General features: G+C 48.1%; 2 protein-coding genes across 3 annotated transcripts; both read left to right on the top strand.

The window, feature by feature from the left end:
* The first annotated feature begins 783 nt into the window (after positions 1-783).
* lrrc8c (leucine rich repeat containing 8 VRAC subunit C) lies at positions 784-5,481 on the top strand. Its single transcript, XM_037249092.1, has 3 exons — positions 784-1,082; positions 1,845-1,987; positions 2,555-5,481. Exons 2-3 carry the CDS (start codon positions 1,850-1,852, stop codon positions 4,781-4,783), a joined length of 2,367 nt encoding a protein of 788 aa, XP_037104987.1. The 5' UTR covers positions 784-1,082; positions 1,845-1,849; the 3' UTR covers positions 4,784-5,481.
* An 882-nt stretch (positions 5,482-6,363) lies between these two features.
* lrrc8db (leucine rich repeat containing 8 VRAC subunit Db) lies at positions 6,364-11,927 on the top strand. Of its 2 annotated transcripts, none has more exons than XM_037249090.1 (2): positions 6,364-6,723; positions 7,869-11,927. In XM_037249090.1, the coding sequence occupies exons 1-2, from the start codon at positions 6,432-6,434 to the stop codon at positions 10,376-10,378; spliced, it is 2,802 nt and encodes a 933-aa protein (XP_037104985.1). In that variant the 5' UTR covers positions 6,364-6,431; the 3' UTR covers positions 10,379-11,927. The 2 variants fall into 2 exon arrangements, with proteins under 2 accessions (XP_037104985.1, XP_037104986.1); XM_037249091.1 differs by having other exon boundaries at positions 6,365-6,903.
* The last annotated feature ends 642 nt before the right edge of the window (positions 11,928-12,569 follow it).

The raw sequence follows: 12,569 nt of genomic DNA, 5'->3' as shown, positions 1-12,569 counted from the left end.
TGGACTGGTCACCAGTCGGTTGCACTGAGAGATGACCAGTGGCGATTAAGCAGGATTCCTGCACCTTAATCAGGTGAATGTACCACTACCAGGGGTGTCAAACTCTTTTTTTTCGCGGGCCACATTGTAGTCATAGCCATTATGACTGTCAACCCAAATAAATGTATGAGCACCTCATATTATATACAGTATAAGCTACAAAACAAACTGACAACACGTTTTCAAATCAGACTCGTAAAAACTGGTCACATATTAAAAAAAAAAGATATTTTTAAAAGTGAAGACAATTTGCAATTCTAGTAATGACACACGAATTTGATGCACAATTTGTCTTCGCGGGCCACATAAAATGATGTGGCGGGCCGTATGTGGCCCCCGGGCCTTGAGTTTGACACCTGTGTACGACACTATTAGTGACGTGTTTCAAGATGGAATGTCTGAAGGGCCACTGCTATGCTATTGTATGCTAATGTGGGAACTCAGAGCAAAAAAAAAATCGGGTGATTCCTATAAAAAAAAAATGCAAACCATATTACACATTAAATAAGTGCTGTAACAGATAGATTAGTTGAAAGATAGGAAATATACGTTGATTAATCCATATTTATTGGAAATTGCTTGTGTTAATTCTAATTTAACAGACCGCAATTAGATCCATTAAATAATGAAAAACAATACATACAAGCATATAACTGACGCATCAACGTTAGGGTGATAACCAACGAGATGCAAGTTCACGTTTGAAGAAATACACTCTTCATTGTGGCCAAAGGAAACCTCCACAGTCTCCACCTGCTCGGCCAGGCTCGACTCGGTTCGTCTCGCCTCATGTTTCTCGCGCGGCAGTCCACGCCCCGATCCACGTCCAGCCCGCCTCCGTTCACGGCGCGCACCCACGCCCGACTGACGCGTGCTGGGCTCGGCTCTGCCCTGCACTACGCCGCCGAACCTCAATAAGACGGCCAGGAAAAACATTACAGGACCGGACACTGCGGAGCACGACGATGACGAGGAGAGCCGACCTGGTTGCCGTTTGAGAGAAAAAAGACGACCCTCAAAAGAAAGGTGACCTAACCCCCAAGGTAACGTTACTTTTTTTTTTTTTTTTAATATATATATATATATATATATATATATATAATTCGCTGCAGCATCCTCGTTGATAGCGCTCGTTCAATTCAGCCGTCTGCGTGAGTGTTTTCATTCTGCACTGCGGTTAGACTGTGTAGTAGGTTTATTTATTTATTTATTCGAAGGGGAGGGGGGGTGATACCTCCCCCAAGGACACACTCATTCACATCCACATGGTTACTTTGTCGTAAGAAGTCTGGGAGTGTTCCAAACATGTCTTTTTTTGGATTCATCTGGGATCGGCGACAAATTTCCTGTCAGGAAAGGGATGAGGTGGAGGATGTGTGGCTGGGCTGGCTGACTCATCGGTCAGGAATGGGAATTTTCCTTTAGACAAAGTGGACCTTATTGGCCTCATCTCTCTTGTGACCGTCATAACAAGCTAAAATTGGCATAATAGTGTTGCTTGAGTAAGTCGGAAATTCATTGGTTACGGCCGCACTTTATCACGACAGAGGGGCCGTTTCTGAACCAAAATAGCCGCCCTGCCTGTCTTCATGCATTTCTTCTTGAGTCTCCAAGCCCACCAAATTTCATCAGAAGTTCAACTCACTGACTTTTCCAACATGTTGGTTTGTTGTTGACGGCACTCCGGGGAGTATCCCATCCTTCTTCGAAGAATCAATAAAGGCATCCTGTGCGAGGCATTCCGTCAGTAATCTGACCTCCTGCCAGCGCTCCGCTTTTCCAACGACTGTCCTCTCTCGTTGCAGGCATCATGATTCCCGTGATGGAATTCCGCCAGTTCTCGGAGCAGCAGCCCGCTTTCCGAGTTCTGAAGCCGTGGTGGGACGTGTTCACGGACTACCTCTCCGTCATTATGCTTATGATCGGTGTGTTTGGATGCACGCTTCAGGTCGGTCTCCTTCGTCCGTGGTTCTCGGCCGCGCTAATTTGCCGCCGCTTTTTTTTTGTACAACCTGAACGCGGCAGCAAAGGAGCCATTCAGCAGCGGAAATTTACCCCCGCCCAGTCTCCTCTCGTAAACACGAGGCTGCAAATTGTAAATGCTTGACCTTTTTTTCTGTGTGCCTTTTCTTGTTATTTTAACAGAAACTTGGCAGCGATCAATGTAACAGTACGCCGCGTTTTTAAACACTCAGAAAGATGGCAAAGCGGCCCAGCTTTTCTGTGTGTATTGGTTCTTTTCACATGGAAAAGCAGACATGGCAAGGATCTGGCTTTGAAGGACCTTCCAAAGTCATAAAATGTGGGGATCAACCCAGTAGAAAAATTTGTGGGTTGAAAAGGAGCTTTCACAGCCAATTTTGATATGGGACTTTGGAGGAAAAAAAGTAAAATAAACGGAATGGCGGTTTTGTTTCTATCTCCAAAATAGGCAAATTTCCACTTCGGGCTGGAAAGAAAAGAAATCTAGACGTTGAAACTAATCCAACACTATTGTCTTTGCGTTCTTTTGTAGGTCATGCAAGACAAGATCATCTGTCTCCCACACAGAACGGCGTCCCACGACAACACGAGCGAAGTGGCCACCAAGCCTCTGCAGCTCCGCTACAACATCTCGAGCGGGCCCAGAGAAATGAGCGGCCTCAAAACGGACCTGGACCTCCAGCAGTACAGCTACATCAACCAGATGTGCTACGAGAAGGCCCTGCACTGGTACGCCAAGTACTTCCCTTACTTGGTTCTCATCCACACGCTGGTCTTCATGGTGTGCAGCAACTTCTGGTTCAAGTTCCCAGGCTCCAGCTCCAAAATTGAACACTTTATCTCCATGCTGGGCAAGTGCTTTGACTCCCCGTGGACCACGCGGGCTCTATCCGAGGTTTCCGGAGAAAACCCAGAAGAGACGGACCGGAAGAAGAGCGGCGCGGTGGTGTCCCCCGAAGGCGTGGAATTGGAGACGACTCAGTCGCTGCGCTCCATCCCGGAAAAAATTGTGGCGGACAAACCGTCGGCGAGCGCTCTGGATAAAAAGGAGGGCGAGCAGGCTAAGGCGCTTTTCGAAAAGGTGAAGAAGTTCCGCTTGCACGTGGAGGAGGGCGACATCCTCTACATCATGTACGTGCGGCAGACCGTTTTCAAGGTGTTCAAGTTCCTGGTGATTATCATCTACAACAGTTCCCTGGTGGACAAGGTGCGCAACTGCGTCCCATGCGAGGTGGAGATCCAGGACATGACGGGCTACAAGGAATTTGAGTGCAACCACACCATGGCGCACCTCTTCTCCAAGCTCTCCTACTGCTACCTGTGCCTGGTGGCGCTCTACGGCCTGACCAGCCTATACACGTCCTACTGGCTCTTCTACCGCTCCCTGAAGGAGTACTCCTTCGAGTACGTGCGCCAGGAAACGGGCATCAGCGACATCCCCGACGTGAAGAACGACTTTGCCTTCATGCTGCACATGATCGACCAGTACGACCCGCTCTATTCCAAGAGGTTCGCCGTCTTCCTGTCGGAGGTGAGCGAGAACAAGCTGAAGCAGCTCAACCTCAACCACGAGTGGACGGTGGAGAAGCTGCGGCAGCGGCTGCAGGTCAACGCCAACAACCGGCTGGAGCTGCAGCTCTTCATGCTGCCCGGCCTGCCCGACACCGTCTTTGAGCTGAGCGAGCTGCAGTCGCTCAAGCTGGAGATCATCAACAACGTGAGCATCCCCGCCTCCGTCTCCAAGCTGGAGAACCTGCAGGAGCTCTCGTTGTATCAGTGCTCCATCAAGCTGCACACGGCGGCCACGTCCTTCCTCAAGGAGAACCTCAAGGTGCTCCGCGTCAAGTTCGACGACAGCAGGGAGTTCCCCAGCTGGCTGTACGGACTCCGGACCCTGGAGGAGCTCCATCTCACCGGCTCGCTGTGTCCAGACGCCTCCAGAAACATGATCCTGGAGTCTCTGCGGGAGATGAAGTGCCTCAAGACGCTCTCGCTGAAGAGTAATCTGACCAAGATCCCGCAGTCCATCGTGGACGTGTCCAGTCACCTGCAGCGCCTCTACCTGCACAACGACGGCACCAAGCTGGTGATGCTGGGCAACCTGAAGAAGATGACCAACCTGAGCGAGCTGGAGATGGTACGCTGCGACCTGGAGCGTATCCCGCACGCTATCTTCAGCCTGAGCGGCCTGCAGGAGCTGGACCTGAAGGAGAACAACCTGCGCTCCATCGAGGAGATCTTAAGCTTCCAGCACCTCCGCAAGCTCACCTGCCTGAAGCTCTGGTACAACGGCATCATGTACATCCCCGAGCACATCAAGAAGCTGGGCAGCCTGGAGCGCCTCTACTTCAGCCACAACAAGATTGAGATCCTGCCCTCGCACCTCTTCCTGTGCAACAAGCTTCGCTACCTGGACCTGTGCCACAACGACATCCGCTTCATCCCGCCGGAAATCGGCGTCCTGCAGAGCCTGCAGTATTTCTCGGTATCCTGCAACAAGATCGAGAACCTGCCCGATGAGCTTTTCTTCTGCAAGAAGCTCAAGACGCTGAAACTGGGCAAGAACTCTCTGTCTGTCCTCTCGCCAAAGATCTCCTACCTGGCCCAGCTGGTCCACCTGGAGCTGAAGGGGAACCACTTTGAGCTCCTGCCGCAGGAGTTGGGCTGCTGCTGGGCACTCAAGCGCAGCGGCCTGGTGGTGGAGGACGCCCTGTTTGAGACTCTGCCGTCGGACGTCAGGGACCAGATGAAAGCGGAGTGAAGACGCCTTACTCTTACCGCCGTGCCTGCTGGTTGCCTCCTCCCGACTTTTGTAGGATCTCACGAGGGCGCATCGGATGTGCACTATTTTTTTACTACGTCTGTTTTCCTGTACCCGTTTTCGTAAATCAGCCCCCGTGGCCAGTTTCACCTAGCAACGTGGAATTTGGTAGCTACATCTATTATGGTCAGAGCCACAAAAAAAGACTCAAGGTCTGTAAAGATACAGAAAGTCTGCCGTTTTGATTTGAAGCAGCTATTTTAGGGACATTTAAATCATTTGCCTTCAAAAACCAAACTCGTCTCAAATATTTGGCTTGATAGATTGCTGACAAGCAAAGCAATTTGTGTCTGTCCGCCTCAGGTTGGAAAATGGCGGCAAAGATGGATGACTCCCCATAAAACACCAAACGTCAAATTTACATCCTGTGACTGACTAACATTTCTATTTTGTGTCTGATGGAATTCAGTCAGAAGAGAAAAATACCAAAGATGAAATAATACGTAAAGCAGTACCTCATTTTCGTGTTAAACAGCTTTTGACATATTGCTGCAATCCCCTGGAGCTTCGAATCTAGGGCTCCTTGATTTTTACCGCTACTAATTAAAGGCACTGACCTTATTCAAACCTCATTTACATCGATGGTCACTGGTCACAGCATTAGGTACACCTGCATGACGTAAGGTGACCCAAAATAAGACCTGCATTCAAAATTATGAGACAAAAATCTTCACTTTGGTCAGCAAGCTGTCGTTGTCACTGGCGTGTAATAAATTTTGTTACCTTGTGTAGCTAAAGGGACATGTATGGCCATGTTAGCAGAGGTAGCAAATCCAGATAAGGAAAGGAATAACCCTGCCACAGTTTGTCAACTTTCTGAACCTGGATTTGACACCTCTGCATGTAAGTAACTATCAAAAATGTAAACAGTATTATTATGTCATAACATGAATTATATATTTTTTTAATTTTCTTCATGTTTGCTTCTGTAACTATTCAGATTTTATTGTACGGGTCCTTGCTAATATTGTGCAAGTATACTTAAGGTGACTAGAAAGCATTTATGGGTAGATATCTATTTTGTACACGTATATCGACAACAAGGGGACATAGCATATTTTACATCCAACCATGCCTTAATTAAAGCCTTGTATATTACACAAAAATGTAAACAGTATTATTATGTCATATCATGAATTATATTTTTTTAATTTTCTTCATGTTTGCTTCTGTAACTATGCAGATTTTATTGTACGGGTCCTTGCTAAGATTGTGCAAGTATACTTAAGGTGACTAGAAAGCATTTATGGGTAGATATTTATTTTGTACACATATATTGAGAACAAGGGGACATAGCATATTTTACATCCAACCATGCCTTAATTAAAGCCTTGTATATTACACAAAGATTATCTACAAGGTTAAATAAAACTTTGGGAACTTTTCTATTGACTGCTATCAATCCAAACCGTACTTTGCATCCCTCCATTTTCTATACCACTTGTTCCATTATTACTGTTTTGTGTTTATGCTCTTACTTGTCCTACCACATTTCTCATGTTTTCTTTTTACGTGCCTTTATTTACAAGATGCTTTGATTTAGTTTTTTTGTAACAGATTTTTTTTTTATTTTGTTGTTTGTAGCGTTATGTTCCGCTTTGCACTTGTTGGATGGCCCCTGAATGTAATCTGCCGATCTGGTGCCAGCTGCCGTTGCTTGACACTCCCTTGGGTGCGGCGGGCTTTGGGCGTCACGCGATACGCGGCTTCCACCTGCCGTCCGCAAACGGAAAGCAGCACAAGAACATCGGCGCGTACGGACACCATCGCGGTCTTCACTTTCCACACAACCGAGAGTTCACCTCCCGGCCGCCCACCCCCACCCGGCGGCGGAACAAACCGGACCAGACCATCCGCGGCGAGGCGAAGCAGGACAGCCGGTAGGCGGAAAAGGGGGTGGGGTAGGGGGGCAGCAGCCGCCCTAAGCCGCTTAGAAGCGGCCCGAGCAGCGCCTTGACCAGGAAGAATGGACGCCTTCGACACGGTGGTTGACCGGCGACCAGCTTCGGTTCTGGCGTAGCAGGAGGACAATAACGCGCGTCGAGCAGACCTCCGCGAAGGTTCGTGTTACTATTTTCTGTCAAATGCAAAATAGTCGCGGTGCGCCTTTGAAGCAGCTAGTTGATTGTTTTTGCGTCTTTTATTTGTTCTAAATACATTGGAGCGAGTACACTGTGTTTTTCAACCCGGCTAATGCGGAAGCGAGCGTGCGGCGTTTAGGGACGACTCGGACATGGGGAAACTTCTTGCTCATTGTCTCCCGAACACGCTGCCACCCAAGAAAATGTGACCATACAAGTAATTTGTTATTTTAGAGTCTTATTATACACTCAAAAAACACTTGTTATTGTAGTGCTAGCTATTGAGCTTGCTAGATAGATAGCTTAGTAATATATAAGAACCCATAAAGTACAATAAAAAATAAAGAGCAACTTTGACAAGAAATTAAATTTAGGCCAAATCTAATCTTAAATGAAAAATAAATCCTCAAATTAGGATTTTACATGTTGGTATGATCTTGGTAATGTATGTAGTCTAATTATGATGCAGTAATTATGTAGTTATTAGTAGTCAAAGAGGGCAATAACTAGTATGTGGAGCTGATATTTATTTTCAGTGAAAGGTGGAATATTGACGTAAAATAGATAGATAAATTTCAAACACTGTTTTTTTTAAGCCGCGCCGGTATATATGGTGTATTACCGCATAATAAGTGAAACAAACCAGTACAGCAAATGAGTTCAGATGTCATTTCTGATGAACGTCAAGGCCTCCATTTTGTAAGGCCCCGATGACAGCGCCTTTTTGGAAAAGCACATCTGTGTACAGTATGACAGCTTTATTTACAGACAACAGGCACAGGCTTGTTAGCATTAGCATGTCCGTGCAGGAGTTGAAGGAATGTTCAAAGGACAAAATGAGATATTCCTCTATTTGTCCCACACAGGGAAATACCAATATACTACAGTGGCAGATGTGTGAGCCACTAATTCACCATCATCATTTTTGTTTTTTGGTTTGGTAGGAATGTTCACCCTCACCGAAGTCGCCTCCCTGAACGACATCCAGCCGACTTACCGCATCCTGAAACCATGGTGGGACGTCTTCATGGATTACCTGGGCATCATCATGCTCATGCTGGCCATCTTCGCCGGGACCATGCAGCTGACGCGCGACCAGGTGGTCTGCCTGCCTGACTTGGACTCGGACCCCGACAAGGTGGCGCCCCTGCCGACCGAGGCGCCCGACAGGTTGCGGGGTAAGGAGAGCGCCGCGGTGGAGCAAGGGGCGCCCCTGACGCCAGCTCCTGATCAAGCACCGACGCAGCAGCCGCCCCCCGCCGGGATCCGAACCAAGCTGGACTTCCAGCAGTACGTCTTTGTCAATCAGATGTGCTACCACGTGGCCCTTCCGTGGTACTCCAAATACTTTCCTTACCTGGCGCTGATCCACACACTCATCCTGATGGTGAGCAGCAACTTCTGGTTCAAGTATCCTCGCACCAGCTCCAAGATCGAGCACTTTGTGTCCATCCTGGGCAAGTGTTTCGAGTCTCCCTGGACTACCAAGGCGCTCTCGGAGACGGCGTGCGAGGACTCAGAGGAGAACAAGCAGCGTCTGGCGGGGACCACTGCCCAGCACAAGCACTTCTCCACCAGCAGCGAGGAGGGCAGCCCCAACCAGTCGGCACCCATGCTGAGCAAGTCCGGCGTCACCTTCTCCACCGAGAAGCTGGTGAGCGAGGCGCCCTCCATGACCATCCTCGACAAGAAGGACGGCGAGCAAGCCAAGGCACTCTTCGAGAAGGTCCGCAAGTTCCGCGCCCACGTGGAGGACAGCGACATGATCTATCGCCTGTACGCCCTGCAGACGCTCATCAAGACCGTCAAGTTCATCGTCATCCTGTGCTACACCATGAACTTTGTGACCTCCATCGACTTCTACCACTTGTGTGAGCCGGAAGTCAAACACTTGACCGGATACGGGAAGTTCCACTGCACGCACAACATGGCATTCATGCTGAAGAAGCTGCTGGTGAGCTACATTGCGCTCATTTGCGTCTACGGCGTCATCTGCATCTACACGCTCTTCTGGCTCTTCCGCCGCCCCCTCAAGGAGTACTCCTTCGAGAAGGTCCGCGAGGAGAGCAGCTTCAGCGACATCCCCGACGTAAAGAACGACTTTGCCTTCCTGCTGCACATGGTGGACCAGTACGACCAGCTCTACTCCAAGCGCTTCGGCGTCTTCCTGTCAGAGGTCAGTGAGAACAAACTGAGGGAGATCAGCCTGAACCACGAGTGGACCTTCGAGAAGCTCCGGCAGCATGTGACCCGCAACGCTCAGGAGAAATTGGAATTGCACCTCTTCATGCTGTCAGGCGTGCCCGACGCCGTGTTTGATCTCACCGACTTGGAGATCCTCAAGCTGGAGCTCATACCCGAGGCCAAGATCACGGCCAAGATCTCGCAGATGATCAACATACAGGAGCTCCATTTTTACCACTGTCCAGCCAAAGTGGAGCAGACGGCATTCATCTTCCTGCGGGACCACCTGCGATGCCTTCACGTCAAGTTCACGGACGTGGCCGAGATCCCCAGCTGGCTGTACCTGCTGAAGAACTTGCAGGAACTCTACCTGGTGGGCAACCTGAACTCGGAGAACAACAAAATGATTGGACTCGAGTCTCTGCGAGACCTGCGGCACCTGAAGGTCTTGCATCTCAAGAGCAACCTCACCAAGATCCCCACCAACATCACGGATCTGTCGCCACACCTGGTCAAGTTAGTGGTGCACAACGACGGCACCAAGCTCCTGGTGCTCAACAGCCTGAAGAAGATGACCAACCTGTCCGAGTTGGAGCTGCACAACTGTGAGCTGGAGCGAATCCCGCACGCCATCTTCAGCCTCAACAACCTTCAAGAACTGGACCTCAAGTCCAACCTCATCCGGACCATCGAGGAAGTCATCAGCTTCCAGCATCTGAAGCGGCTGACGTGCCTCAAGCTCTGGCACAACAAGATCATCTCCATCCCGCTGTCCATCACCCATGTCAAAAACCTCGAGTCGCTCTACCTGTCGCACAACAAGCTGGAGTGTCTGCCCAGCGCTCTCTTCAACCTGCTCAAGCTACGGCACCTAGACGTGAGCCACAACTCCATCGCCGTCGTCCCCCCCGAGGTGGGCTTCCTGCAGAACCTCCAGCACTTTGCAATCACCGGCAACAAGTTGGAGGTGGTCCCCAAGCAGCTCTTCAAGTGCACCAAACTGCGGACGCTGTGCCTCGGCCACAACTGCATCGCCGCCCTGCCGGAGCGGGTCGGGCAGCTGGGGCAGCTGAGCCACCTTGAGCTGAAGAGCAACTGCCTGGACCGTCTGCCGCCGCAGCTGGGTCAATGCCCGCTGCTGCGCCGGGGCTGCCTTCTGGTGGAGGACCACCTCTTTGACTCGCTGCCCGTGGAGGTCAAGGAGAGTCTCAACCAGGAAACTGCCGGCGCTTTCGCAAACGGGTGCAGGTGTCTGACGGACGGGCGATAGCACGTCAGGGCATCGTTTTTGTTTTTTTAGTTTTAATGCTGGGGCAGGGGGGCAAACAAAGGTGTGCCTACAGTTAAATACTGCAAATAGTATTATTTGCAGTAGTAGTATTTTTAAGACCCTCCTGTGACCACATCAAAGCCTGTAGTGCATATTTCCTCAATTTTTCCTTCTTTTTTTTTTTGATACAGCAGCTCACAGACCAAGCAGAACTGGTACCGCTTCTTCACCAGGTTCTTTGTCAACAAGCGGCAACTCTTTACTGGCCCACAGAGGAGGATTCTGTTACATGTGCAGCAACCTCCGATTGGGTGGCACTAGCGCAAGCACCAGTGGTGCCGCTAATGGTGCTCCCCGGGTATTTGCGTTCTGGCGTTGTGGAAAACAAATAAGCAGACTCCAAATACACGTCAGTGAAGTCGAGTGCCCTCTGCTGGTTATCGTAGGTATCTGCCAGTGCGGTACAGAAAGGGCCATGAAGACAGTCACAAAAAAAGTTAAAGCACTAGAAAAGCCAGGTTGGAAACCACTTGGATGAAAAATCTGTCATCATGTTGTTTGTCCTCATGTTTCTGCATGTAGTAACTTAGCATTAGCGTTACAACAAGGCACGGTAAGATCACCAAAGTCTGGAGACCTCAAGTTATTTAAGTTGAAGTTTGTCAAGTCGGTCAACAGTCTTTTGGTTTTTCCAGCAGGAAGTTTCTGGCAGGTGCTAAATGTCGCACCCTGTTTCGTTCACGACATTTGGGATGCTTTGGTAGATAAAATGCAACTTGATTTCTCTTAATATTACTTTGTAGATGTAATATTGCAACCTTATTACTCATTTGATCAAGATTAGCCTCCCAGAATTGTGTTTTCCACCTGTATTAATATTCAAAGTAATCCGATACAATTGAACTGTTCCTCCTGAAATTAATTACTTTTGTAGGCGAGGGGTTATTTTTTAAATTTTATTCATACTACGTATTTTTCCCCAATTGCAGTATTGTCACTGCTAATACTGAATTGCACTTTTTGTTGTCAATTTGACAAAGATTATTCTTGTCGCTAAATGAGCGGCTCCAAATATTTGAAACTTTGACTGCAGACCTCCAGCCCAAATTATCAACATCCTGTATATAATTTTTGTGAAGTTAACCAAAAGTCAGCATTGAACTTTTTGACTTGTTCAGGTGTACCAATCTTTGTGGCTTGTGTGTGTCTTTAGTTGTTTTGGCACACACGTCCACATTGAACTAATCTTCACTGTGTCAAGAGCAGGAAACCAAAAAGACCAAAAGCAAGGGAACAAGAATAACATATAGTAAATGTTTTTGTTCAGAGGTGAAAAGGTTTATTTGTGCAAGCTTACACATTCCACTGCGTTCTGTGTGGTCAAACATTGACAAAAAGGACCAAACATCCATCAAAATGATTACAAAACAGACCACATTTTGTGTTCTATTATTTTTTATGTTTTACTTTGACAAACTGCTTGTACCAAGTGTGGTATTTGAATAAATTAGTTCAGCTTGTTAAAAAAAAAACGCTGAAAACGAACAAATCTGTTGTATTTCGTAATATTTATTTTAGTAAATGCAATTCCAATGAGATGTACAGTTAAAAAAAAGCACTTTAGTGCAAGTCAATTAATTCCTTGGGGAATGCTGCCATCTAGTGGAAGACCGTGGTTACTACGATTTTTAAAAAAAATGACAAACATTTGCTATTGTAAGCCAATATATTGTATATATTATATTATACTGCAGTATTTTTTGGGATTCCTTTTACCCAGGAAGTAGTTACTTTTTTGTTTTTGTTGAAGTAGTCAGTGGTTGTATGCAGAGTTGTCAAATTTCCGTCCAGGAAGTAGAAACCTGACCACAGTTTGGCTTTAGCCACAGGTGCTTCTAATCAACCAGGTAAAGAAACCCCCGACAGATAGCTTGTTGAAAAAAGTCCTTGGCAAGACCCCAGTGAGCCCCTCCTTACCCCCGCTGGAGGTGAAATCTGTAGTAAATGTTTGATGGAGGCCCTGAATTGGACACCTGCAAGAAGGTTACGCGCTCTCCGGGTGTAAGACAACGCGTCGGAGAAAAACATTCTCGCAGAATGGAGTGACCCGAAAATACGGGGAGGGAGCCATCTTGCGGACTTGAGTGTTTATACGCGGATGGAAGAGAGATGGCAGCAAAGAATCACTCTT

Source organism: Syngnathus acus, chromosome 4 (genome assembly GCF_901709675.1).
Source record: "Syngnathus acus chromosome 4, fSynAcu1.2, whole genome shotgun sequence".
Taxonomy (NCBI): Eukaryota; Metazoa; Chordata; class Actinopteri; order Syngnathiformes; family Syngnathidae; genus Syngnathus; species Syngnathus acus.
This window is presented reverse-complemented; position numbering and strand designations above follow the sequence as displayed.

Excerpts from the sequence above, each read along its gene's own strand:
- lrrc8c (XM_037249092.1), top strand. The coding sequence starts at position 1,850 with ATGATTCCCGTGATGGAATTCCGCCAGTTCTCGGAGCAGCAGCCCGCT. Across the intron at positions 1,988-2,554 it reads TGTTTGGATGCACGCTTCAG|GTCATGCAAGACAAGATCAT; the intron begins GTCGGTCTCCTT and ends GTTCTTTTGTAG.
- lrrc8db (XM_037249090.1), top strand. The coding sequence starts at position 6,432 with ATGTTCCGCTTTGCACTTGTTGGATGGCCCCTGAATGTAATCTGCCGA. Across the intron at positions 6,724-7,868 it reads GAGGCGAAGCAGGACAGCCG|GAATGTTCACCCTCACCGAA; the intron begins GTAGGCGGAAAA and ends TTGGTTTGGTAG.